A 26,486-nucleotide genomic window follows, 5' to 3' on the forward strand; every position below is an offset into this window, starting at 1 on the left:
TTAGGTCTTCTTTGCCTAGATTCTATAGCAACCAATTTTTTTTCTGAGACTTTTTAGCTCTTTTGTGTTTTGTTTTTATTCTCTTGGCATTTGTATTCCTCCCCTTAGTACCCTTTATTATATTTTCATTCCTGTCTGTCCTCTCTTTGGGTGCCCAGATTTAAATGTTCAGTTCTGAAATTATTTTGTCTCCCTCCCTTCCCCCATTTTCTTCCCTGTGTCATCTCTGGATGTTCATCTTCCTCTTTTTTATATTTTTCTGTTCTGGGTTTTTGAATTCTGATTTGGAATGGTTCTTCATACATACAAATGTTTGTTTAAGAATATTTAATTTAAGTGAGCGTATTAAATACAGATTTCTTCTGCTTTGTGGGCTTTTTTAGGGGGAGGTGGGGTGGGGGTTTTGTCAACTAAGGTATTTTGATTCTTGTGGTAGTTTTGTACTAATAATGCATATTATTTCCATTCATTCTGAAATGTCTTATCTTTTCCTTAATCAGTAATAGTTATTCTATTAAGGTAGTGGTCAGAGGTTTGGATGGTGTACTAGTTTTTAGTTCAGAGTAATCTCAGCTCAGTGCATTTTACTTAATAGAGTTTTTTCCTAAGGTTTAAGGGGGGCAGGTGATGTGTTCTGATTTTGTGTTTCTCATTTGTGCTGTGGATCTTTAATATACTACTTGCCTCCTTCTCCTGATTGCCAACACTCCAAGGGACCCTTGCCCCTTGTAAGTCACCTCCATCCACTCCAGGACCCTTCCCAAGCCTGCCACCTCTGGTCCCAGGAACTTTCAGGTTCCTCTTTCTATTGCCCAGTAGTCACTGCTTTGATGAGGTCTCAAGGCTGTTCTCAATATTTCCCTGCTCCGTGTGGGATTCCCTCCTTGTAAGGGTGGTTTTATCTGTGTTCCTCCATCATGAGGAACCCATTGCCCTCTCCTCCTTTTCACTCAGTCTCCATCCATCTTCCTGTTCCAATATGGGCTCTAGATTAGCTTTGCTGGTTTCTAATGTCTGTTTACATGGAAATTGAAGTTTGTAGTATTCTGTCTCTTGGCTAGCTTTCAGTTTTGTTTTACAGGTTTATTTGCTCTTCTTGTTTATCCCTAAGGTCTCTGGACCATGTGTTGAGAGATTTGGATATAAGCAGCTGCCATTATCCTATGGAAGCCTGGACGTCAACATTTTGTTTTTTAAGCTATTCTTTCTTGTTGTTTAAATAACACCAACTTTTGCTGTATATTTTTAAAACATTACCTGTGTTTTCCTTGAACCATTTCCAGAAAAAGTAATTTGACAGATTGTTATCTGCAATCATTTTGAAGGGCTCAAATATAGATATGGAATTAGACTTGTTCTATATTCTTTAGAATCAATGTATTGAAGGTTCAGGGAAGCATATTTAGAATCAGTACAAGCAAGACTTCTTAGTGGCTAGAGCTGCCTAGAGATAAGTAGACTGCCTATAGGGTTTAGAGGTCTTCAAGTTCATCTAGGAAAAAATTGTATAAGGAATTCAAGCATCTAATGAGTAAATGGATAACCTTTAAGGTGCCACCTATGAGATGCTGCAAATTATGGGCTGGCCCACAAACTCAGCCATGATGAACGAATTCAGCTGCTGGCTGGTTTATTGCAGAATATGTACATACATAAAATACGGTTTCACATTATATCATGAAATATGAAACATGATCTGTGCTAGACATGGAACAAGTTCAGGAAACTGCATCAAGAGCTCTACCTTTTTTAAATGACCACAAGAATGTATTGGGTATTGAAAGAATTATCATAATGATGAAGAGCAAGAGTCCCCGAGCTAGTCTGGCTGGGTTGAGGTTCCATTTCCACTTCCTACTAGCCAGGCATATTACGCAACTCCTCTGTGCCTTGGCTTCCTCGTGGTAGGATGGTGAGAATTATTCTGTTTCATACGGCTGTTGTGAAAATTAAATGAGTTAATCCAGTAAAGTGCTTAGGATAGAACCCGGCACATAATAAATGCCATTTAAGTGTTAACTATTATAGGTCTATAATTCCTTTCAGAAACTCTTGGGGCCCAAATGCATGTTGGAATTCAGATTTTCTGTTTCAATTTTAAGAAAGTACTACAATGCATGTGTCGTGTATTATGAAACCCACTAGCAGTGTCGGAGACAGCACTCTGTATTCAAACGCTTTAATAATTATTTAGTGAAACTTATAATACTTCACACTAAATGGGATAAAGACTCACATCAATTTAGGTCGGAGTTTGCTGCCAGATTACCTATGAAAACCTTGCCTTTTTTAAGAGCTTTTTGGATTTTGAAATTGTTATAAGTGAATATGGGCCATTATCATCATCATCATCAGGTTCCTGCATTTGTCTAGGATCCCTGAGCTGTCAGCCAAAACATGGTTCTGCTCTAGGATGAAATAGTGAATGCTACAAGGTGGATGATAACTGTAAAGGTTTTCTAAAGTTATAATGAGACTAGCTCAAGTTACCTGAAATAGACCTTAAGCCAGGCCTGCTAGGGTATGTGGGAGAGTAAAAGCTGCATTTTGGTGTGACTGGAACATAACTTGGGGGATGGGAGTTTGTAGATATAAAATAGCAGCTATATTATCTCATTGCCACCTTAGCATCAGAAGTATATTCATTGTCAGACCTGCTCTCCCATTGTTGTGACTCACATATTTTCTCTGTCTTTGATTTATCTGTGTGTTTGTGTGTCTTTTAGGCTTGTTCACCTCTCTTTAGTAGTTCAGCTCTCCCTCTTGTGTCCATGTCAGATACCCTCAAGAGAGGCCCAGTTAGCAAGAGCAGCTCAGAGACCTCTGGCCAGTTTATGGGCTGACTGCTCTTGGGTCAGGTTCCAATATCAGGCCCAGCCAGTCGTCCATGTACGGCAGTTTACATACAAGGGATTGTGGAGTTATGTGCTTGGTGGGCATTCCAGTGGTTGGCCTGTCCAGGACTATAATGAGGACAAAGAATCACTTAAGAAATATACCAAAGAACAAGTCATATGTCAGTTGTAAGTACTAGTAGATTTGTCCACGCTGGGAAACAATAGTTTGTTTACACAGACAGAGTACCCTGTCAATCAATCTAAATAGGAGGTAGCTCTTCATGAGAAAAGTCTCGAGCTCAGTGGATTTCAAAGAGATGGACAAAAAGGATGGCAGGGTTTTAAAAGACAGTACTTAGTCACATGCACCTAGTGAGTTGTAAACTCTTGGTCAAGCTCTGTAGTTTGTAGAAGTTCTTACAATTTCTCCCCAGATCATAGCTCCCATAGCTTACGTGATCTTTATTCCTCCATTCAAGTTGTCCTTTTACGTTTTTTTTTTAACTTTTATTTTGACGTCACTGTAATAGCTGTAATACCACTTACAGAAAAGTGCAAGAATATGGTACATGTTGGTTTTGCTCTTGGGCTGGCAGTTAAGTGTGCCCTCAGTTACCACTGTCCATCTATCATCTCCTTGGTGGTGGGAACCAAAGAAAACACTCTCCAGGTTCCACTTAACTCATGTGTTCATTTTTCATAGCACTTACTCTGGGTCACTCTATAATTTAAGAAAAAGTTGGATCTGCTTCAAGCAGTTGCTCATCTAATCTTGTGGCCAACAGTTTTCAGAATCTTAAGTTCACTCCCCCTAATTAGAAGCCTGTTAACCTTCCTAGTGGCAAGTATACAGTTAATTGCCAAATGCAGAACTCTTTCAGAAAATGTCTCTAGATACATAAAGCATGTCAGGTTGTTCATTAGTAAGCAGGTTAGAAGGGTTAAGTATGAAAAGGGAATACTTAATCATGTATTCAACTAAAATAAAATAAGGATACTCTTGAATTTTCCTCTTGAAACACCTTACCTACTCATCACTCCCCAGTTCAGACTTTTCTTCCTTTGGCTTTTGTCCCCTAGAATAGGAGTCCTTCAATGAGCCATCATCATCCAGATGTTCTGGGCCCATTCTCTAGGACCATGTCAAGATTGTCTTTGAGATGTTTGATACCTTGCAGCATCATTTTTAGGAACTCTTTGATATGTATGCTTTTGTTTTCTCTGTCTTGTTGTCTCTCTCATGTCTCAAGTGACTAAAGTCTGATTGACTTGTGAAGGAATTTTTGTTTGAATTATAATCTCCCTTTAGGGTATCAATGTGAACTGCTGGATCAGAATGGCTGGCCGCCAAGGCTGCAGGGAATCTTGCAGAGAGGGGTGTGTGTGTGTGTGTATGTGTGTGTGACTTTATATACATTACATAGAAGTAGAGAATTCTTTTAAAAAATAAGACCCACACACTTAATTGTTCCATGTAACTGTGCCAGTTCCACAAACTGTTTTTTAAGTTGAGGTTAAAGTTTATCCGTGTGGTGAGCATATACCTGCGAGGGCATATCATAAGCCGTATACTCACCATTCAAATGCACAAGGGGCTGGGAGAGAATCAGTCAATATGATTTCTGTGGTGTAAAAGCTTGTTATGGGCAGTCAGAATAGAAAAAAAATGCTAAAACACTCAGGATGTCTACTACGGATGTCTACAGTCTACTAAAATGTAACTTACAGTGTTAGTACCAAAATATAGGTCTTATTGAATCCATATTTGTTTGAAAAGACCAATAGTTTTATTGTTCTCTGCTTATGTTACTTAAATCTGAAAACATTTTTAAAGTTTGGGAGTTTAACACTTTACATTTGTCCTGGCTGCTTAATGAAATAGAAGAAGAAACCAAGAAGGAAAGGATGCAGTATAAACTTAAAGGGGGGTATCAGTATTTGAATGTACCTGTTTAAGCTGTGCAAATCAGTCCCTGCAACTGGCAAATGGCAGCACAATGCCACATGACTGTGTGAAGTCATTTGAGAGAGCTTTATGTGGTGATGATCTTTAAGGCTGTAGAATGCTAAACTAAATACTGATTTGGGAAAGATAATGTTTCATATATTTTCCAGGTTGTTTTCAATCTTAACTAGGATAGCTTCTCGTCAAAGGCAGGGTATCAGATTCTTAAATAATAGAGGATACCCTCACTATTTGCTGAGGACACATTTTAGGAGAAAATCTGACATTGCAATTATATATTTGCTGCTACTAAATTATACTCATATGCCTAGGTAGAAGTACAGTCTAAAATTTAAAAACAGCAAGATGGCAATTTCTTGTCTTGCTCCGTAAACATGTCTTAAACACTCAGCAGCATCATGGTCTCTGCTAGCTACTATCACCACAAAGATGAAAAGACAAGGCCTTTGTTCTCAAGATGCTGACAACCTTGTAGCGAGACAGACAAGTAAACATTTATTGTACACCTTGATTCTAATAGCCATGGAAGAGTCACAGCACCAGTCCCCACTGGGCTGATCTTCAGTTTTCTAGCCCACACCAGGCCTACCAGTCAGAATCTTGGAGGTGGGACCTGGGAATGTGTATTGTTAAAACCCACCTGGGTTCTCATCGACAAGCCAGGCTTGGGAAGCATGGCTCCAGGGTAAGATGCCTCCACACCTGGCACCCAGCTTGCCTCCTCCTTCCAGGATCTTGAAAAGCTGCTTCTCTGGTAGCATCCTTCACAGACTAGCCTCAGGTTAAGAGGGGGAAACAGGGAGAGGAGGGAACAGATTGAGAAGTGTTCCTTAGAGGCATCCAAGCATGCCACCAAGATGTGAAAATCTAAGTGCAAATCAGGTACTCGGAGAGTGTCCTGTTCTTTCTAGACGATACATACGAGCAGTACTTTCACCCCTTTCCTCTTTCCTATTCCCATTGCCGGTGCATCTCTTGTTACCCCTCATTGGGTCAATCTAGATGTGAAAGGTAACTTGTTAGAAAGCAGGGGAGGGTGTGTGTACCTCAGCGTTTAAGATTGCCAAAAAGAATGTAATGGATTGTGAGAATATCATGATTATGTTTTTGTTTTGTATAGTTTTGTGGGGTTTTTCCTCCCATTTCTGGGGAGTGCTAAACATTTTTATTTTTAAATCGAGGCCCTGTTAATCTAGAAAAGTTGGATAATCCAGAAACTGATATGTGAATGTTGCATCCAGGCTGTTTTCTGGCCTGATTCTTTAGGTTAGGAGGAGATCACTTAAACACTGGGATGGTTGTTGTCATAGCCAGCAGATCTGGAGCTCAGTAGAGAGATGTGCTATATATTAGTCAGGTCAGGCTACACTAACCACTGTAGCAAACCGTGGCTTAACACAACCTAAGAAGTAACCCTCAACTACTGAGGGATCGTCAGTCAGTAATCTTTGCTTCCCCATCCCTGGGTGGCACAATTCTAATGTACGTTCCTCGAGGTTCCCTGGCGGGACTGAGCCCCAATTTCCTGCCGTCATAACTTGCTCCTCATTGTCCTCTTTACTGACTTTTCTCTTTTTCTGGTCTGACTTTCCCCACTCCTAGGGTTGCCTCCCAAATAAACTCCCTGTTCCTAAATCCTTGTCTCAGAAGTCAGCTTTCGACGGAACCCAGCAATGCACTGTCGAACTGAGAAAGACAAGTATGTTCCCACCCCACACAGTATATACCACGGTGGACCAGACTGGTTGATCACAGTGACAGCCTCTACTTAGAAAGGGGGAGAATGGAAAATACATGGCGGGCACTGGACTGTAGAAATTCTGGGGTCCTGCTGAGCGGGCATTATTAAGGGAGGTTTTGTGATTAAACCCTGGTTCTAATTCGAAGATAACTCCTTTCGCACTGTTCTCTGGCCCCTGGCTCAGCTCAGCACACAGAGGGTTCTTCTTGTCCGTTATCCTCCTTGGCCATATCTGAAGGTGGCGCCTGAACTTCCCAGCCTGCATCCTCCTGGAGCAAGCTTAGGGGACCAAGATTGTTATTTTTGTTTGTTTGTTTTTTTACAAATGCACCATTTTATTTTATCCTTTCCTCTGACTTTTTCCCTTAACAGCTTTGAGGTATAATTCACATACTACATAAAGTCCACCCTTCTGAAGTATACAATTCTGTGGTTTTTAGTGTATTCATAGAGTTGTGCAGCTATTACCACTGGTTCCTGAGCATTTTAATCACCCCAAAGAGAAATCCCATATCCTGTAGCTCTCACTCCCCATTTTCCGTCTCTCCCAAGTCCTTGGCAAATACTAATCTACTTTCTATCTCTGTGGATTTGCCTGTTCTGGACATTTCATATAAATCGAATCATATACGATGTGACTTTTTGTGTCTGGCAACTTTCACTTGTTTTTAAGGTTCATCCGGGTTGTTGCATGTATCAATAGTTTGTTTCTTTATATGGCTGAATAGTCTTTCTTTATATGAATATACCACATTTTGTTTATCCATTCATCAGTTGATAAAAATTTAGGCTGTTTCCAATTTTGGGCTATTATGAATAATGCTACTAAGAAGATTCAAGTACAAGTTTTTGTGGGGACATATGTTTTCATTACTCTTGAGTATATACGTAGGAGCAGATTGCTGGGTCAAATGGTAACTCCATATTTAACTTTTTGAGGAACTGCTAAACTGTTTTCCAAAGCCACTATACCATTTTACAATCTCTCGAGCAATGTATGAAGGGTCCAATTTCTCTACATTCTTGCTGACACTTGTTATTGTCTTTGTGATTATAACAGTACTAGTGTATCTAAAGTCGTATCTCACTGTGTTTTTTTTTTAACTAAAGTGTAGTTGATTAACAGTGATCCAGATATATATACTGTTATATATCTATATATCTATATATAGATATTTTTTCAGATTCTTTTCCCTTATAGGTTATTACAGAATATTGAGTATAGTTCCCTATATACAGTAGGTCCTTGTTGGTTATCTATTTTATATACAGTAGTGTGGATGTGTTAATCCCAAACTCCTAATTTATTCCTCCTACCCCCTCTTTCCCCTTTGGTAACCATAAGTTTGTTTTCTATGTCTGTGGGTCTATTTCTGTTGTTTAAATAAGTTCATTTGTATCTTATTTTTTTTCAGATTCCACATATAAGCAATATTATATGTTTGTCTTTCTCTGTCTGGCTTACTTCACTTAGTATGATAATCTCTAGGTCTATCCATGTTGCTGAAGATGGCATTATGTCTTTCTTCTTACAGCTGAGTAATGTTCCATTGTATAAATATACCACATCTTCTTTTTCCATTCATCTGTCGATGGACATTTAGGTTGTTTCTGTGTCTTAGCTATTGTAAATAGTGCTGCCATGAACATTGGGGTGCATGTATCTTTTCAAATTATAGTCTTCTCCAGATATATGCCCAGGAGTGGGATTGCTGGATCATATGGTAACTCTATTTTTAGTTTTTTAAAAAACCTCCACACTGTTCTCCATGGTGGCTGTACCATTTTACATTCCTACCAACAGTGTAGGAGGGTTCCTTTTTCTCCACAACCTCTCTAGCATTTATTATTTGTAGACTTTTTGAAGATGGCCAGTCTGACCAGAGTGAGGTGATACCTCCTTGTAGTTTTGATTTGCATTTTTCTCATAATTAGCAGTGTTGAGCCTTTTTTCATGTGCCTGTTGGCCATCTGTATGTCTTCTTTGGAGAAATGTCTGTTTAGGTCTTCTGCCCATTTTTTGATTGGGTTGTTTGGTTTTTTTGATATTGAGCTATATGAACTGTTTGTGTGCTTTGGAAATTAATCCCTTGTCAGTAGCATTGTTTGCAAATATTTCCTCTGATTCTGTAGGTTGTCTTTTCTATTTTGTTTATGGTTTCCTCACTGAGGTTTTGATTTGCATTTTCCTAATGACTAAAGACATTGAGCATCTTTTCATACGTTTATTAGCCATTTGTATATCTTCTTTGGAGAAATGTCTATTCCAATCCTTTGCCCATTTTTAACTGGGTTATTTATCATTTTATTGTTGAGTTCTAAGAGTTCTTTGTATGTTCTGAATATAAGTCCTTTATCAGATATATGATGTGGAAATAATAATTTCTTCCATTCTGTGTGTGGGTTTTTTCACCTCCTTGATGGCATCCTTTGAAGCATAAAAGTTTCAAATTTTGATGCAGTTCATTTTACCTATTTTGTCTTTTTTTTTACTTGTGCTTTTGGTGTCATATGTGCAAAAGGTTGTTTTTACAACTTGAAAGCAATTGTCAATGAAAAAAATTAATCAATAGTCGATCTAAGAAAGAAATGGAAAATTTTATTTGAGCCAACCTGAGATTATAACCTGGGTGACAGTCTTTCAGGAAGCTCTGAGGACTGTTCTGAGGTCAAAGCAGAGTTATATAAGTTTTTGACATGAAGGGTTATATGTCAAATGATGTATTATTGACAGTTTACACAATCCAGATCTACACATACAAAGTGAGTTGTGGGTCATGGATCATTGTGGCCCCTTACAAGATTAAGAAGGAAGGTTATCTCCTAAAGAGGTCTGGTTAATGCAGGTACACAATACACACTAAAGGGGAGGGAGGAGGCCCAAATAGGCAGAGAAGAATTTTATGTTTAAATTTTCTTGTCTTGCCATAAAGTATGAATTTTATTCCATCACAACAAAGGCCTCTTCAGACTGAGTTTGTGGTTTCTTTGGCAGTGCAGATCCCGTAGTCATTTAGGTCTCTGATCCCTTTGCTTCTAGTCAGTTGCATATGCCAGTATCCAGAATTCCTTTCTTGACATATTTCTCAAGCTCAGTTTGTTGGGTTTTGGGGGTTTTTTCTTCTTTGTCTTGGGCTGCTATAACAAAATACTGTAGACTGATTGGCTTAAACAACAGACATTTATTTCTCATAGTTCCAGAGGCTGGGGAGTCCAAGGTCAAGGTGCTAGCAGATTCGATTCCTAGTGAGGACCCACTTCCTTGCTCTTAAACAGCTGCATCCTTGCTGTTGCCCACATGGCCTCCCCTCCACGTGCGAGCCGGAAGAGAGAGCTCTTGTCCCTCATCCTCTTCTTTCAGGATGTGAATCCCATTATGAGGGCTGTACACTCATAACCCCGTCTAAACCTGCTTACCTTCCTAAGCTCCCCAACTCATAATATCAGCACTTTGGGTGTCAGGGCTTCAAAATAGGAATTTTCGGGGGACACAAACGTTCAGTCCATAACGCTCTCCATTCCATTTTTTTAAATTGTGGTTAAAAAAAACACATGAAATTTACCATCCTAATTATTTCTAAGTATACAGTTCAGTAGTGTTAAGTACATTCACATTGTTACGTAACCAGTCTTCAGAACTCTTCATCTTGCAAAACTGAAACTCCACACCCATTAAACAACAACTCCCCATTTTCCCCTCTCCCCAGTCCCTGGCAACCACCATTTTACTTTCTGTTTCTATGAATGTGACTACTCTAGAAACCCCATATAAGTGGTATCATATAGTATTTGTCTTTTGTGACTGACTTAATTCACTTACCACAATGTTCTCAAAGTTCATCCATGTTGTATTTTGCGGCAGGATTTCCTTTCTTTCAGGCTGAATAACATTTCATTGTGTGAGTGTGTGTGTTGTTTATCCATTTATTCATCCATGGACACTTGTATTGCTTCCTCCTCTTGGCTGTTGTGGATAGCTGCTGTGAACACGGGTGGGCCTTCGTTCCATTTTTCTTCAACTTAATGGTGGCTACCCTAAGGCCATCTAAGCTGAAGGCTTCACTCTTAATCTGGGTCACTTTATACTACTGAGAAAATTGACTGGGCCTTTGTTGATCAAGGCCTGTTTCAGTCTTTCCCCTTACTTTCTGGGGTCTAGAGGCAACTGTCTTTTCCAGCCCTTCAAAGCCTCAACTTTCTGAGCTGTCTATTCTCTTTCATTACTCCTTAAAAAGTGGTCACTTCTCTCCTGTGCTCATCTCTTCCTGCAGTGTTTTGCCAGAGGGAGTTTTTCTTGCTTGAGTCACAGTCTGATGTGGGTGGAGGGTGAGGCGCTGTGCTCCATAGTCCCTCAGGTGGCTGTCTGACTCCAGGGCCTTATCCTCATCTGTACCAGCAAAGAGAGAGAGAAGCGGGGAGGGTTGCACAGGAAGGCTTTTAGGAGCCTGACCTGGAAGTAGCATATGTTCTCCTACCCCCATTCCATCGGCAAGACTTGCTATTACAGCTGTCCTTAACTGGGAAGGAGGATGAGAAATTTAGTCTTGCTCTGTCCCCAGGGAGAAAGGAAAACAAGGTTTGGTGAACACAGAGCAGCCACTGCCACAGGCTAGAGCTAAATTTGGAAGTGCCATCCTATAGGTAGTGATTAAACCCATGAGCAAAGATGGGGATCACCGGTAAAGATGTAACGAGAGTAATGGCGGACCATCACAAAAATAAGGACACTGTCCGGAGGGCCTGTCATGGTAAAAATAATTTATGTAACTTAACTTTACGATGTTTAGAAGAAGTGCTCCCATGTATGTAGGAAGTTTTAAACATGTGGATTAAAAATGGAAAAATAGCTTTTTCAGAAACTGGAATGTTTTCACTCCTTGAAGTTAATGCAGAAAACAAAATATATTAGCGTGATTATTTTATGACTGATGAAGCCTGTTGGTATAAAATGACTCTGAATTTTTAGAAATACTGTACTAAGTAAAGTAAAGATTAATTTTTTTATCACTTATTCAGTATAGGTTTATTGAGCATCTAGTATGTGACAGTGTGAGCATTATACAGTAAGTCACAGGCCCTCAAGGGGGATCAAATTAAGTAGGAAAAAAATAAGGCAAGGAAATGAATACCTAAAACATGAGGCAGAATCTTCAAGACCACAGGAAGTGTTTAAAATGTGACACCACCAGGGTGGCAGTCTGGAGATGAAAGAGCATTGGTTTTGGAGTTAAGCAGATCTGGGTTTGAATCACAGCTCTGTGGCTCTCCACGTAACCTTGGGGAAGTTATTAACATCTTGGGACTTCTAGTTTCCTTATTTCCAAGTTGGTGATAGTAATATCTACCTTTCAGGTTGTTGTGAAGATTAGGGGTAATATGTATACATAAAGCCTAACACAGTGCTTGGTATTACAAATATGGTAGTTATCTTCTTATTACTGAGGAAGGTAGAGCTTGTATTGGATTGGGAAAATGACCCTTACCTTCCCCTAATTCATGAGTTCCTCATTCAGTAGTATTTAGCGAAGCATTACTGTGCACACAGTACTTAGACTGTGTGAGTATCTTTGTTCGCTACAGCCCCATTCAGTTTGTCATGCAGTCATGTTTGTACACAGGTCTGCAGCCACCAGGTTTATACGCTGTCTTCCCCTCTTTCAAGTGATCGAGGCCACTCTGTCCCTTCTGACGCCGTCCCCATCCTCCTCTCTGCTACTGGCAGCTGCCTGACTTACTACCCCACACAGTCTCCTCTTCTCCTGCCCACCGCTCTACCTTCATTGCTTGAATTTCCACAAGCTGCCCCACAGGAAACCTGTTTTCTTCACGTATAAATCTTCCTTAGCCCCCTTCCCTAAGCTTCTCCTTTCATTTTTTCCCAGTTACCTCAGGAATAACTTACCACCTTTTTTCTGTCTTGGCTTACTCATTTTCCTTCTCACGTCACGGATATCGTTAAGATTCTATGTCTTACACGTATCCAGGCATCTCCACAGAAGTCTCTCTTTGCGGACACTAACGCTGACGCCGCCGCCAGCTTCCGTTGCACACGTCCTGTCTGGCAGGCGCTGTGTTGAGCCTCCTTATCCTCCAGCAGTCCTATTGTAAACTAACTGAAGGCCGGGACCAGCTATACACGCTTCTCAATTCTCAGTACAGTCCTTTGCACACAGGAAATGGCTTGTAAATAGCTCTTGGTCAGAGAGAGGAAGAACAATCAATTTTACCTCTCAGAAAATAATTTTTGAGAGATTAATTCATATGCAGTTGTATTTTGTTTCATTGCCAGTATTGCAGCAATATTCCTTTTTTATGATAAATGCAAACAGCCTCGCTTCAGTATTGGATTAAATGTGCTTTTTGTGGGATTAGTTAGGGACCATTTATTACATTGGTTTTATGGCAAACTTGAATCTGAGTTCTAAACAGCTGCCTTTACAAAGTCATTTTGGTACATAAATGTTAAGATATGGACTCTCTGTTCAAACTTTTTCCCTATCAATAATTTTTTTAAAAAGAGGATTTAGTTTTCAGTGAAAGTGCCTTGTTCGTCTTTCTCTTCTGTGTCTTCTTGTGACATTTACCACAAATAAAAATTCTCAAACTCTTTCAGTGTTCAGGCATGAGGTAATTGCTAGAGCTAACTGGAAATAGATCAGGGATTAACAGACATAGCACATGTTTGCCGATGTCCCAGGGTTGTGACTGCTGAGAGGCAGACATGCCGCTGTAACTGAAAACAGTCATCACTAGACAGCATACAACTTCACGGAGAAAGAATGCTATACTTGTTACTGTCAGTGAACGTGCCATAGTATTTTGAGGGCTTGCCCAGCATAAACAAGTTTAAAAACAACATCTAGGCTGTGTCACCTCCGTATCTATCCTGTCACTGCTCTGTTGAAGACTTGAGTGCCTCTTCCTGGGCCACTGCCCTTGTCTCTCCCATGTGTCCGGTCCGTGGTCCTTCCCCGTCTGACCAGCCCTCCTCCGCAGCCTTCCCTTCACTGTTGCTCCTCAAAAACACTACGCTGGGGCTTCCCTGGTGGCGCAGTGGTTGAGAATCCGTCTGCCGATGCAGGGGACACGGGTTTGTGCCCCGGTCCGGGAGGATCCCACATGCCGCGGAGCGGCTGGGCCCGTAAGCCATGGCCGCTGAGCCTGTGCGTCCGGAGCCTGGGCTCCGCAACGGGAGAGGCCACGACAGTGAGAGGCCCGCGTACCACAAAAAAAAAAAAAAAAAAAACTATGCTGATCAACCTTTCTTTTTCCTGATTTCGTCTTCTTTTATCCCTCCCTCCCTCCCTTTCCCTTCATCCTGTTTCTTTCACTTTTAGAAAAGCGAAACAAAGTAAGTGAACGCACAGAATAAGTCCAGATGTCATGAAAGGCCCAGGTCAAAAACTACTTCGTAATGTTTCTCTGAGTGTCTCTTCCATCCACATAGATGAATACACATCATCTTTATTTCCCCTGGGAAATTTATGTTTCTAGAACTTACCATATTCTGCCTTGTCTTACCATCATAGCTAGTGGGCTGCAGGCTCCCTAAGAGCAGTATCCATGTGTGGTTTAACTTTGTACATCTCTTAACACCCCTTAGCAGAGGGGTCTGCTCATACTCAGGGCATAAGAAGTGTTTGTTAAATACTTACTTCTCTTCAAGATAGGCTAGTGTAAACGTCCTTCATTTGAACTTGGTGTTTGTATCATTCGCATTCTCTTTCACATGACTGTAGATTTTCAAGGTGCAAGAGCAGTCCCTGTCTATTAACAAGTTTAATCTTGCTTTTCATTTGAATCTCAACAGTCTGTGAATTGTACCTTCTCTTTTGGTAGCCTTGTGTGCAAGCTGAACACAAGGACCACCATCCTCGCAGCAACCAACCCCAAAGGCCAGTACGACCCCCATGAGTCTGTGTCAGTGAACATTGCCCTTGGCAGCCCACTCTTAAGTCGATTCGACCTGATCCTGGTTTTGCTTGATACCAAGAATGAAGACTGGGATCGTATAATTTCTGCCTTTATCTTAGAAAACAAAGGTACGTGGAGACGAACAAATCATTCAAATTGACAAAGAGTAGATGTAACAAATGAAATTTTCCTTGAAGAAAATTAAATAAATACCCAAGGTACCGTAACTAATGGGCAGTAGAGAGAGGCTTAGATAGCAGTGAGATGACTCGGTTAGTGAGCCCAGAATAACAAACGGAAGGAAGAGGGTCTTTCTCTGCTTGCCATTGATGAGATTAAAGTTGGTAAACGTGTCCTTTGTGGTGAACGGGGGCAACCTTATGGTATATAATTACCACGTGGTTCACCTCTTGCACACACAAAAAATGGACTGAGTTTATGAAACAGAATTCTAAATGTGGGACTTCTGTCAAAAACTTAGATTTACCAAGTACTATTTATTTCTGTATATGGCAGAACAGAATTATTCTGAATAATTTAAACCTCTGTAGGAAGCTTACTTTTATTAAGCTTCGAGCCTAAGACTGTTTATTATAGAACTATATGCAGAGACACATCTAGATTTCAATGGCCCCAAAACCTGAAGGTTATCTTTTTAAAAATGAGTACAAGAACTTTAGCAAAACCCTTAATATGAGATGTTTGCCTGTTCTTAGAAATTACTGACCCAATACCTGATATATACAGGTTATCCAAGCAAATCAGAGAAGCTCTGGAGCATGGAAAAGATGAAAACCTACTTCTGCCTCATTAGGACTCTGCAGCCCGCACTGTCTGATGAGGGTAATCAAGTCCTCCTCCGGTACTACCAGATGCAGAGGCAGAGTGATTCCCGGAACGCTGCCCGGACAACCATCCGCCTGCTGGAAAGCTTGATACGATTAGCAGAAGGTTTATTTCCTTCAGAGGATAATACTTTCATTGGGTGTCCAATGTGAGCAAGGCATGGGGCTTGGCACCGTGAATTCAGAGATGAGGGAGGGTGATCTCTGAGGTGCTTGCTCATAGTTGCTTAAAAAGTAAAAACCCGGAGTTATGAAACTACTCTTCTGGGGACGGATTATAGATGTTGAGCGGAACGAAGCGTCGTTCAGAAAGAGGAATCTTTGTGACATCTCAGAACCTCCCATAACTTAAGACATCATTCATTTAGACAGTCTTATTTACGGATGTTTTGTTTCTCGATGGCTTCTGTTAGCATTTGGGTTGGAATACTCCCTTACTGGGAAATGTTTCCTGTATAGCACCCTGGGTTATTTCTCACCAGTTGCCACTCACAGCCCACCACTAACACCATAATGCTGAATTAACAGTGCCATGCTCTATCCCATCCCTAAGGTATGAGACTTACATGCATACTTGCAGCTAATATGCATCTCCAGACTTTTTTTTTTTCTTCTAAGACCAGCTTTTACATTTAGCCCTTATTAAACAATCCTAAATTTTTTTCACATGAGCTGACTGTATCATATGATGATATAATATATGCTTACCAAAAAGTTCTATAAAACAAAAGTGCCTCACTTTTTCAAGGATTTATAACTAATATTAAGGCAAGAAATACCCAAGATTCAGGCTTGCAAATTTGGCAGTTTTGAAAAGCTCACAGATAAAGAGATGTACCAGAGATGAGAAATGAATATTAATTTTAATTTTGTATGATTTATAATAGATTAGAAAGTAAGGATTAAAAGTCACTGAATATTAAATATATGCCACAGAGCACCTTTCTTTGCTGGAGCCCAGAGTACCTTTTTATGTAAATACACAGAATTGCCATGGGCTGTGCAGAAGGATTAGGCCCATTATTAGAGAAACAACCTTAAAGCTAGTTGAAGTTAGACTTATGTGCTTGTTCTAGTAAAATTTGTTATTAGTAGCTCATTTATAAAATACAGTTTTGGAATAGGGGGGATCAAGGAGAGTATTACATTTATCACCTCAAAAATTCATAAAAATAATTCTTCATAATTTCAAATGCACCTTATTAGCTCATGCTCGCCTGATGTTCCGTGACACAGTGACTCTGGAAGATGCTATTACAGTGGTGTCGGTAATGGAGTCCTCCATGCAGGTAAGGATATTTTGTACCTAATGTTTGAACCCTACTTACAAGCATTGTTTAAAAAAGACAGTTTATAGCCTATCAGGAGTTATAAAAATGATCATATTCTAGACCTAGTAATTCTTGGAAATATATCCAAAGGAAACTATTTAAAAGAAGGGGGAAAAATTGTCATAGAAACAGTCTCTGCATCAGTAGCATTGCTTTACCCACTGGTACAAAGCAGTGGGTCTCAATCCTTTTTCTCCTCAACACTCCTGGGAGATGCTTATGGTCCCACTAGAGACAGTGTGGCTTCCCAGAGCAATGCATGCCACCAGGAATTGAGGGAGAGGACCACTGAAATTTGAAAAAGGCTCCCAGCTGATTCTGATACCGTGATGGGGCTGTAGAGGGCTGGTCTCAGCCATCTGGGATCAGTGGCCCCTAGTGTGTACTTCCTGTCTGCGGGCTAGCCTGGTGACTGTCCCTGGTATTTTCCATTTTCTCACCCTTTCAGGGAGGTGCTCTGCTGGGAGGTGTGAATGCACTCCACACATCCTTCCCTGATAACCCTCTGGAGCAGTACCAGAATCAGTGTGAACTTATTCTGGAAAAGCTGGAGCTGCACAGCCTCTTAAGGGAAGAGCTAAGAAGACTTGAAAGGTGAGAAAAGAAAACCAAGAAAAGCATATAATGGAAAATGCTTGTTTGGCATTTAGTGAAATGGAAGAAGTATAAAGTAAGTGGAAAATCTGTCTGTACTCTCAGTAGGGGATTTCAGTTATCTAGTACTGTATGATCTACTACCTCAAAGCTCAGTAGCTTAAAAACAAAACAAACAAACCAAAAAAAACCACCACAACTTTTTAGCACTCACTTTTCTGGGAGTCAGAAGTTCAGGAGCGCTCAGTGTGGATGGCTTATCTCCATTCCACATAGTGCCAGCTGGGGTCACTCATATACCTGCATTTATTTAGCTGGGAGCTCAATTGGAATTGGAACATCCAAGATAGCTTCCATCACGTGTGGTGCCTTCGCAGGGGTGGCTTAAATGGCCGGGGGCTAGCTGGGCTCTCTCTACTGTAAGGTAGTAAGAATTCTGAGGTGGTAGCTTAGGACTCAAGTAGCTTAGCAAAAGTGGAAGCTGCAGGCCTCTTGTGGGCTGGGCCAGAGCTGACTCAGCATCACTTCTACCACATTTTGTAGTTCAGAGCAAGTCACAGGGTCAACCCACATGCAACGTAAAGGGAAATGGACACCACCTCTTGATGGGAGAAGTGGCATAGTCATACAGGAATGAGGGAATTGACGGCTGCCTCTTTGGAGACCACCTTCCACAGCTGCATTTCCTTGGCTTACTGGTTTGGTGAGCCTCATGGAGAACACTGACTGGTCCTTTACTATATGTAATAAACTGCGTCCTGATGATAGGAGAAGCACCAAGGTGTGCCACCTACAGTTTACACCCAGTATGACACACAGTTTCCATCAAGAAACCTTGGTGAATGGGCTGTATCCTCTTGACTGCCACCACTGTTTCTTCTTCTCTTTCCTTGGCTCAGTCTAAGAAATAGAGCAGTGCTACTCAGAGAGGTGGCTGGGACTGCTGTTGAGGAAGAGGAAGTTGGGAGGGAGTGATCCATCCCATCCTGGGCCAGACCCAGACACAAAATATTTTATAACTTGGCTGTATCGTGTTTCATCACCAGGCGAGGACATGTGCAATAGCTTTTACATAAAGAATCTTAGTGCTTATTAATATTTTAATTCTTTTCTTACTGTTTGTAAAGCTTTCTTCAAAGCATAATAAATATTTGATCATTAGTCATTATCTATCTCTGGTAGAAGAAAATCGCAGGTAGAGACCCAGACTGCTTTCAGGCCAGCCTGTGCTGGAACACTGGTAATGTTATAGAAGTAGAGATAGAAGTACTGACTCTCACCCAGGAAAGGCCTTCCTGGTCCATTAGCAGCAGCACTGACTTTCCCTTCAGCATCATGATTTCCTTCCCTACATGCCCAAATCCGTGACTTTTAAAAGTTTACAATTTAACAGTCAGACTAAAAAAAACTCCCCAGTGAGAATGAGGTATTTTATGTTAAAGAAGGAACTGTTTTTCTTTTTTTTTAATATAAATTTATTTATTTATTTATTTATTTATTTTCTTTTTGCGGTATGCGGGCCTCTCACTGTTGTGGCCTCTCCCGTTGCGGAGCACAGGCTCCGGATGCGCAGGCCCAGCGGCCATGGCTCACGGGCCCAGCCGCTCCGCGGCATATGGGATCCTCCCAGACCGGGGCACGAACCCGTATCCCCTGCGTCGGCAGGCGGACTCTCAACCACTGCGCCACCAGGGAGGCCCTATTTATTTATTTTTTGGCTGCATTGGGTCTTCGTTGCTGCGTGCAGGCTTTTCTCTGGTTGCGGCGAGCAGGGGCTACTCTTCGTTGTGGTGCGCAGGCTTCTCATCATGGTGGCTTCTCTTGTTGAGGAGCATGGGCTCTAGGCACATGGGCTTCAGTAGTTGTGGCACGCGGGCTCAGTAGTTGTGGCTCTCGGCTCTAGAGCGCAGGCTCGGTAGTTGTGGCGCACGGGCTTAGTTGCTCCATGGCGTGTGAGATGTTCCCGGACCAGGGCTCGAACCCGTGTCCCCTGCACTGGCAGGCGGATTCTTAACCTCTGTGCCACCAGGGAAGTCCCGACAGTTATTTTAAATATTCTGTTTTAGTATCAGGACTCAGCACAGTGCCTCACATGGACTACTGAATAAATGACTGATTTTATGGCGTTATTCACACTGGGATTTTGCCACCAGGGAAGACCATGAAGGAACTGCTTTTCATCCTACAGGGGAACAACTCAGGAATGACAACAGCAATGTTTCAAAACTCTCCTTTCTAGTGACTTGTTAAAATGTGGACATGTGGGAAGGAACGTGTCACACACATTACCTAAAGAATTTTTGCCTGAACTTTCACGTTTGCATGCTCCCTAAATACGTGAGCTTCTAAAAAGCCTGCCTTTGAGTCTGTGCCTGTGAAGCAAGAGTGAGGGATGGCAAGTGTGTCCATCGGGCCTCTTCCTCATTCGTGTGAGTGGGTTACTGACTGACCTGCATCTGGTTACCGGTGTTGATCTCAAAGCTGGGGGCTGGTGAATGGAGGGCATGTGGGGGCAGAGCAGCTGTACAGCGAGAATTTGGGGAGCACACTGGGATTACTGACTGTTGAAGTAAAACCTCGAGAATTCTTTTCCTGGCGTTTCTCTCCTATTTGCTCACTCTCTTCATCCAGCAGTGTTCTTGTTCTGTTTATAAAACCTCAGCACTGCCTTTTGGGGAAGTGTGGGGACTGGTTTTGTCCCACTAATACCCAGGTGCCAGCCTGCAGTAAACTTGCACTTTGTCTAAAATCAGACTCTTTTTTTTTTTGGTCTCCTGGCTTTCTCACGATAAAAGCTCTTCCTCTGGTTCTTTTATAGTTTGATGTAGCTGATCCTTTTCAGGCCTGTCCTGGGGTTGGCTTTGCTTTTGGAAAGGATGCTCATTTTGAGTGACCAGAAACTAGTCATTTTGACTACCCTAAACTGACATGCTGGATTCAGGAAAGAAGGGATGTGAGGCTCAGAACCAGTGTTGTGTGATAGAAAAATAGCAATTGGACTTACCAAATTCAAAATGACCCTCCTGGAGGGAAAGAAGGAAAACAAAAAAAGAGTAGGTGATGGTCTAAAAAATAGACCTTAAAGTGGCCTTTAAAATGTTTTTTTTCTTCTGGTATTTCTCTGTAATGCAAGGGGCATGTTCCGGAGCTGATCCTCACAGCAGCAAAGCCAGTTGCCCCGCAAAGGAACTGAATTACCTCCAAGACACACTCTAAAGCTAAGCTTAGCAAGAGGGAAAACCCCCAGTAGCACGTGGGTTTATCCCCTTGGGAAAGAGCTTTCTATTTCTTAAGGAGAGCACATGTTAATAATACAGCTGTTTGTATTTTTATCACTCTTATTTGGGAAAATGCTTTACTAGTGACAGCCAGCCTCACGTGGTGGCTGTTCCACCCATCTCAAAACAACCGAGCAATCCCACTCCTGGGCATATACCCTGAGAAAACCATAATTCAAAGAGTCATGTACCACAATGTTCATTGCAGCTCTATTTACAACAGCCAGGACATGGAAGCACCCTAAGTGTCCAACGATGGATGAATGGATAAAGAAGATGTGGCACATATATACAATGGAATATTACTCAGCCATAAAGAGAAACCAAATTGAGTTATTTGTAGTGAGGTGGCTGGACCTAGAGTCTGTCATACAGAGTGAATTAAGTCAGAAAGAGAAAAACAAATACCGTATGCTAACACATATATATGGAATCTTAAAAAAAAAAAAAAAGGTTATGAAGAACCTAGGGCCAGGACAGGAATAAAGACGTAGACGTAGAGAATGGGTTTGAGGACACGGAGAAGGGGAAGGGTAAGCTGGGACGAAGTGAGAGAGTGGCAGTGACATATATACACTACCAAATGTAAAATAGATAGTGGGAAGCAGCCGCATAGCACAGGGAGATCAGCTCGGTGCTTTGTGACCACCTAGAGGGGTGGGATAGGGAGGGTGGGAGAGAGATGCAAGAGGGAGGAGATATGGGGATATTTGTATATGTATAGCTGATTCACTTTGTTATAAAGCAGAAACTAACACACCATTGTAAAGCAATTATACTCCAATAAAGATGTTAAAAAAACAAAAACAGCGTGTAAAGATGTCTTAGGAGTATACTAAAATGCAGAATTTAAACAGTGGAGAAATTAATTTCCCACATCAGAATCAGACTAAGATAGTAGGGCTAAATTATTCTACCCTTAAAATTCCCATAAATTTTTAAAGTTATGGAGCGTTAACAATTACGAGCATCCCTGACCTCAATTTGATACTGAAAGTATACTAGATAGTAGTAATTTTGAAAGCTATTTGGGGTTTTTTTGTTGTTGTTTTGCTTTTGTCTGGCTGTGACTACAGTGAACCTAGGTTTTCCTGTATTGATGTTCCCAAGTCTACCCGTGACTATAGCCCAAAATAATTTTCAGGTATTTTTTTTCCCCAATTGTAAGCAATAATGCACATTCTTTATAGAGTATTTTGAAAGTAGCAATAATAAATTAATAAGGAAAAAATCAGACATAATCTTGTTTCCCAGAGAGAGCTATCATTAACATGTTAATGTATTTAAATATATTTAAGTTTAAAATCCATTTAATTTTAACATATTTTCTTCTGTTCCTTTTTCTATGATTACCCATAACCTTTAGAATAATTTACTCATCTGCTTTCTGGTGTAGTTTCTGTTTGGATTTAGTGCACGGAAGCAGCGTCATGTTGCCCCTTATACTGAGAAGGCATTTCTAGGTTGTTAGGAAGGGCTTTCTAAGGGACCTCCTTTTGAGAAGCTACAATCCCTGTTAGAAATTGGTCCTCTGGCATTATTCCAGTTTAAAACGAATATCACAAGATGAGCTCCGCCTTCTGGGCCGGTCAGTAGGTTTCAACTCTGTATCAGTCTAATGGAGAGTGGCTGCCCAGAACACATGCTGAAACGTGGCTGGGCTAGGCAGGGAAGAGGTCACAGCTGCCTGGAGGAGGTCTGCCATGCAGGTGGCTGCTGGAGGGGCAGGGGCCACAGCACGGAGGAGTCACAGTCTGCCTTCTCCCGAGGAAGGTGATTTTTCAGATGCACGAAAATTCAGTACCTCAGTTAAGTCAAGAGATGTGAGGAGCTCGTAAACTATAGTCTTTCACTTTGGTTCAGATCTGCAGACTGGAACCTGGCTACCAAACAACTCGAGCCACTTCTCTTGGTCCGTAATCAGCGACTCTGCACATAGCCACCAGTCTGTCCTGTAGGAGAACATTTAACACGAGAGAGAAGACTGAGCATTCTAAAATGAATGAAATGGACTTTCAGAGAGATCTGAAAATATGTACACAAACCTGCTACTTCATTTTCTTTATTTTACTACCGTTTTAGGTCAAATTAGAATGATTATCAGAACACTTGAATTCTATCCTGATGAAAGTATAATTTCCTCCTGCTGCTCTAAGGGACTGTATGTCATATTAACCCGGAATTATATTGGACTTAAACCTTTAGATGGCATCTCAGAGAATAAAGAAATGAAAAGATTAAAGCAGTACACGTTTTCCTTATCTTCTACAGGTTACAGAATCAGAGTGTGTGTCAACACCAGCCACGTACAATGGAAGCAGAGACGACTTCAGGGTCCCTGAGAGATGATCCAGGGGAAGAATCAAAGCTCAGACCATCAGCTCAGCAGGAAGTGAACTGTAGCACACATCTGTCCTCTACTGGAGGCAGTCCCGGGGGAAGCCCACTTCTCAGTCCCCCATCCCATCTGGGGCCTGATAGACTGACAAGTAGAAGGCATTCAGCCGAGCACAAAAATAGCCAAGATGACAGTTTGGACTGGTTTGACTCCATAGCAACTCATCCGATGGAACCTAAAAACACTGTTCCTGTGTCTCCTAGTCCCAAAACAAGTGGGGGGGAAATGACTTTGAAAATGTCCAACAACAAATCTCAGGGTAAGGAAAAAAGGGAGCCAGGCCAAAGGAGCCAACTGGAAACTGGACCGCTTCCAACACCAGAAGAGACAGAAGCTCCATTGAGGCCAGACAGCCTTGAGGGTGAAAAGGCAAAAAAGGCAGCAATGGTTTCTGAAGCAGCAGTATCTGCTGATGAGCCAGACTCAGTAGTGACTCATCACGTCCCCAGGAAACTGCACAAGCTGCGCAAGGAGAGGGCCCAGGAGTTGTGCAGGAATCCTGCCAGGCCGCCCTCGCAGCCCACAAACTCTCCTCATCCTCGGCCCACTCCTGTACAGAGCCCAGAGAGAGTGCTTGGAATTCCCAAAAGAAAGAGACAGAAATCCCTTGCTCGGGTGCAAGAGCCCCACCTTGAAAGTGTTGAGAGTCCGGGTCCCCCTGTGGCCAAACTGGCAAAATTTACTTTCAAACAGAAGTCAAAACTGATGCACTCTCCTGAAGATTGCAGCCATGTGTCTCCTGGCCCAAGTAAAACAGCAGTTCAGAGTCCTGAAATTCCCCAACGTAGAGCAAGAGGAAAAGCAGCTCTGCCTGGGAAGGGTCCAGAAAAGCTGGCCTCTGCCTCCGAAATCCGAAGCCCAGCTCAGCTGCAAGGTAAGACACAGGAGGTGTTACGGCAGCCACCGGACAAAGACGGACCAAGAGAGAAGAGGGACTGTGCCCCTGCAAAGGGAGCTGTCCAGCCTGAATTAGAGCTTGGGAGCAACACTGGACGTTTCCATCTTCCTTCTGAAAGGGACAGAAAGGAAGAGGTTTCGCGCCACAGTAAAAGTGGCAAGGTTCATGCTTGCACATTAGCAAGATTGGCAAACTTCTCCTTTCCTTCCCCCTCTGAATCCAAATCAGAATCCCCTCCTCCTCCTGAAAGTAAGAACCCGGGTGAGGGAGGCCCCAGCCCTCTTCTTGTGACCGCAGCTACAGTGCTTGGCAGGAAAAGGAAAACTTTTCAGCTGGGGGGATCCACCGAGAGACTGAGTCTTTCCAAAACATCTCTCTTCGCTTTACCGGAACTAGACAATGAACCATTAGACTTTGATTGGGATGAAGAAATGAGAAAAAAGCCATAATCATGAAAAGCTTTCTGGTCAAGTTTCACCCTCGTCCACTCAAGCCAGCACCTTCAGGATATCAACATGGTGTTTATGGATATATAGACGTATTGACCATATTGGGCGCCATTCTGAACACCAGCCCCCCCATCAGGTTTTATAAATTCAGGTTTATCTTCATGACTTGAAAAGCTGTACAATCAGTCAAAGTCAGTGTGATACCAGTGCTTGAATCTAATTGAATCTAATTAATTAACAATTGTACTTGATTTTTGCAAACAGAGTACTTATATTCCCAAAGATGTTTCTGTTTGTTTTGTTTGGGTTTGGTGTTTTTTTTTTTTTAGGCGGTAGGTTTTCCTGTGATCCCTTCGTTCACTCAGGAGCAAATGCCAGGAAGGTAACACTCACAGTGCTGACAAGTCAGATGAACTCTTTTTCTGTTTGTTTGTTTTTTTCTGTGTTTTTTTTTTCTCACCCAAGATGTGCTGAGTGTGTAAATATTTATTATGATTTGCCAAAATCATGTGATTTTTTTCTAATTTTTTTGTATTTATTCTCAAGTGTCAGATTAAATATGACTGAAGCTTTTGTTTCTTTGAGAGGTCTCACAGTTGCATGATAGTCATAGAGATCTGGCCACTGGTCAAATAGTAGCTTTCTTGGGGTATTGACCTTTTGAGTTTTCCTTTCTTTCTTGAGCCAACAGTTTGTGCTTCAGATTCTTTTTTATGTCTTGGGGACTTACCTTCAATACAATTTAAATCCTACAGTTGGAAGAAGAGAGTGTGCAGTAGTCTCAGTCATATATCATGGCATCCATCCAAGTGGTTAACATGGAAACATGACTCCTACTAAGTTATGGTTCATTTGTCTTTAGAACCAAGCAATAACTGTGTTTGGTAGGAAAAGGCCACTCAAGCTTTGTCTTAAATGCTTTTAGAGTAACTTTTTCTTTTAGATTCTAGCAAGGGTTGTTAGGATTTCATAATTATAGACGTTCTCTTCTGAAGTTTGAATTTGGAAAATGATAATAGATTCTTTCATTGTCTGAGGGACTTTAGACATGAGGAATACTGAAAACTATATGTACTTTGTCTAATGATCACTTCATTAAATTCATACAGAAAAAAAATCAGGAATCTCAATTTTTCTTGAGCGTTTAAACATTAATTCCAAAATTGACCAAATTTTCTGAAAAATTTTAAACTAGGAGTACAAATTTAGTATGGATGAGTCTTGAAATCCTCAGACACCTTAAGCAGCTGATGAACAACATACATAAGCAGTGATTATAAGTTATTGCACATTCACATAAACCTATCCTAAAACGTCAAGGATATGGTTTAGGTCATTTCTTCATTATTTCTGTACTTTACTAACTTCCCAGTGTAGTATGATTCTTAATGTGATATATTCCTAATCTTTAAGTATTAGTACTTCCCTGAGTTTTAGCATTCTTACGAGAACTAAAGGAAAAGCAAAGCATCTGGGTTGTTGACTGGTGATTCTTGGCCTGGATATGGTCTGATTGTGAAGACTAGGCTATTTCAAACTTGAGCCACAGTGTCGAGCTGACTTTTTTTATGGTAAACTTTTATGTTTCTTTCTTATAAATTTTTGTCTTTGAAACTTGGTATCTTTTGCAGTAATGATGTATTAAGCTGGGCATGGCTGATAATTCCTAACCTCTTGATTTGCCATTAGGGTATTTTGATCTGTTTTTTATCATTTAATATGGTTGTATTCTAGAGCTTTCATTTTTCATTTCAATCTTTTTTTTTTTTTAAGACGTTGGGGGTAGGAGTTTATTAATTAATTAATTAATTATTGCTGTGTTGGGTCTTCGTTTCTGTGCGAGGGCTTTCTCTAGTTGTGGCAAGCGGGGGCCACTCTTCATCACAGTGCGTGGGCCTCTTACTATCGCGGCCTCTCTTGTTGCAGAGCACAGGCTCCAGACGTGCAGGCTCAGTAGTTGTGGCTCACGGGCCTAGTTGCTCCGCGGCATGTGGGATCCTCCCAGCCCAGGGCTCGAACCCGTGTCCCCTGCATCTGCAGGCGGATTCTCAACCACTGCGCCACCAGGGAAGCCCCTCATTTCAATCTTGATTGTAGCGCACTTAGTTTCATGAAGTTAACTTGTCTCTTCAGGACACTGAGTAATTCATATTTTAAAATACAGTATTGAATTGTCCGTCTTCCTTAGTTACTGTATATGACCCTCTATGCCATCTTCTACCTGGTATTATCTCA

General features: G+C 41.4%; 1 protein-coding gene across 2 annotated transcripts in view; it reads left to right on the forward strand.

Annotated features, from left to right (window-relative positions):
• MCM9 (minichromosome maintenance 9 homologous recombination repair factor) overlaps positions 1-26,130 on the forward strand; it is an 82,717-nt gene extending 56,587 nt beyond the window's left edge. For both annotated transcript variants that reach the window (XM_060114801.1, XM_060114802.1), the window contains 5 exons: positions 14,384-14,586; positions 15,206-15,409; positions 16,510-16,592; positions 17,083-17,228; positions 22,778-26,130. In XM_060114801.1, the coding sequence (XP_059970784.1) occupies positions 14,384-14,586; positions 15,206-15,409; positions 16,510-16,592; positions 17,083-17,228; positions 22,778-24,251 (2,110 nt within the window). In that variant the 3' untranslated portion in view covers positions 24,252-26,130. The remainder of the gene's footprint in view (positions 1-14,383; positions 14,587-15,205; positions 15,410-16,509; positions 16,593-17,082; positions 17,229-22,777) is intronic.
• Positions 26,131-26,486: the final 356 nt, after the last annotated feature.

The sequence above is a fragment of the Mesoplodon densirostris genome, chromosome 12 (genome assembly GCF_025265405.1).
Source record: "Mesoplodon densirostris isolate mMesDen1 chromosome 12, mMesDen1 primary haplotype, whole genome shotgun sequence".
Lineage (NCBI taxonomy): Eukaryota > Metazoa > Chordata > Mammalia > Artiodactyla > Ziphiidae > Mesoplodon > Mesoplodon densirostris.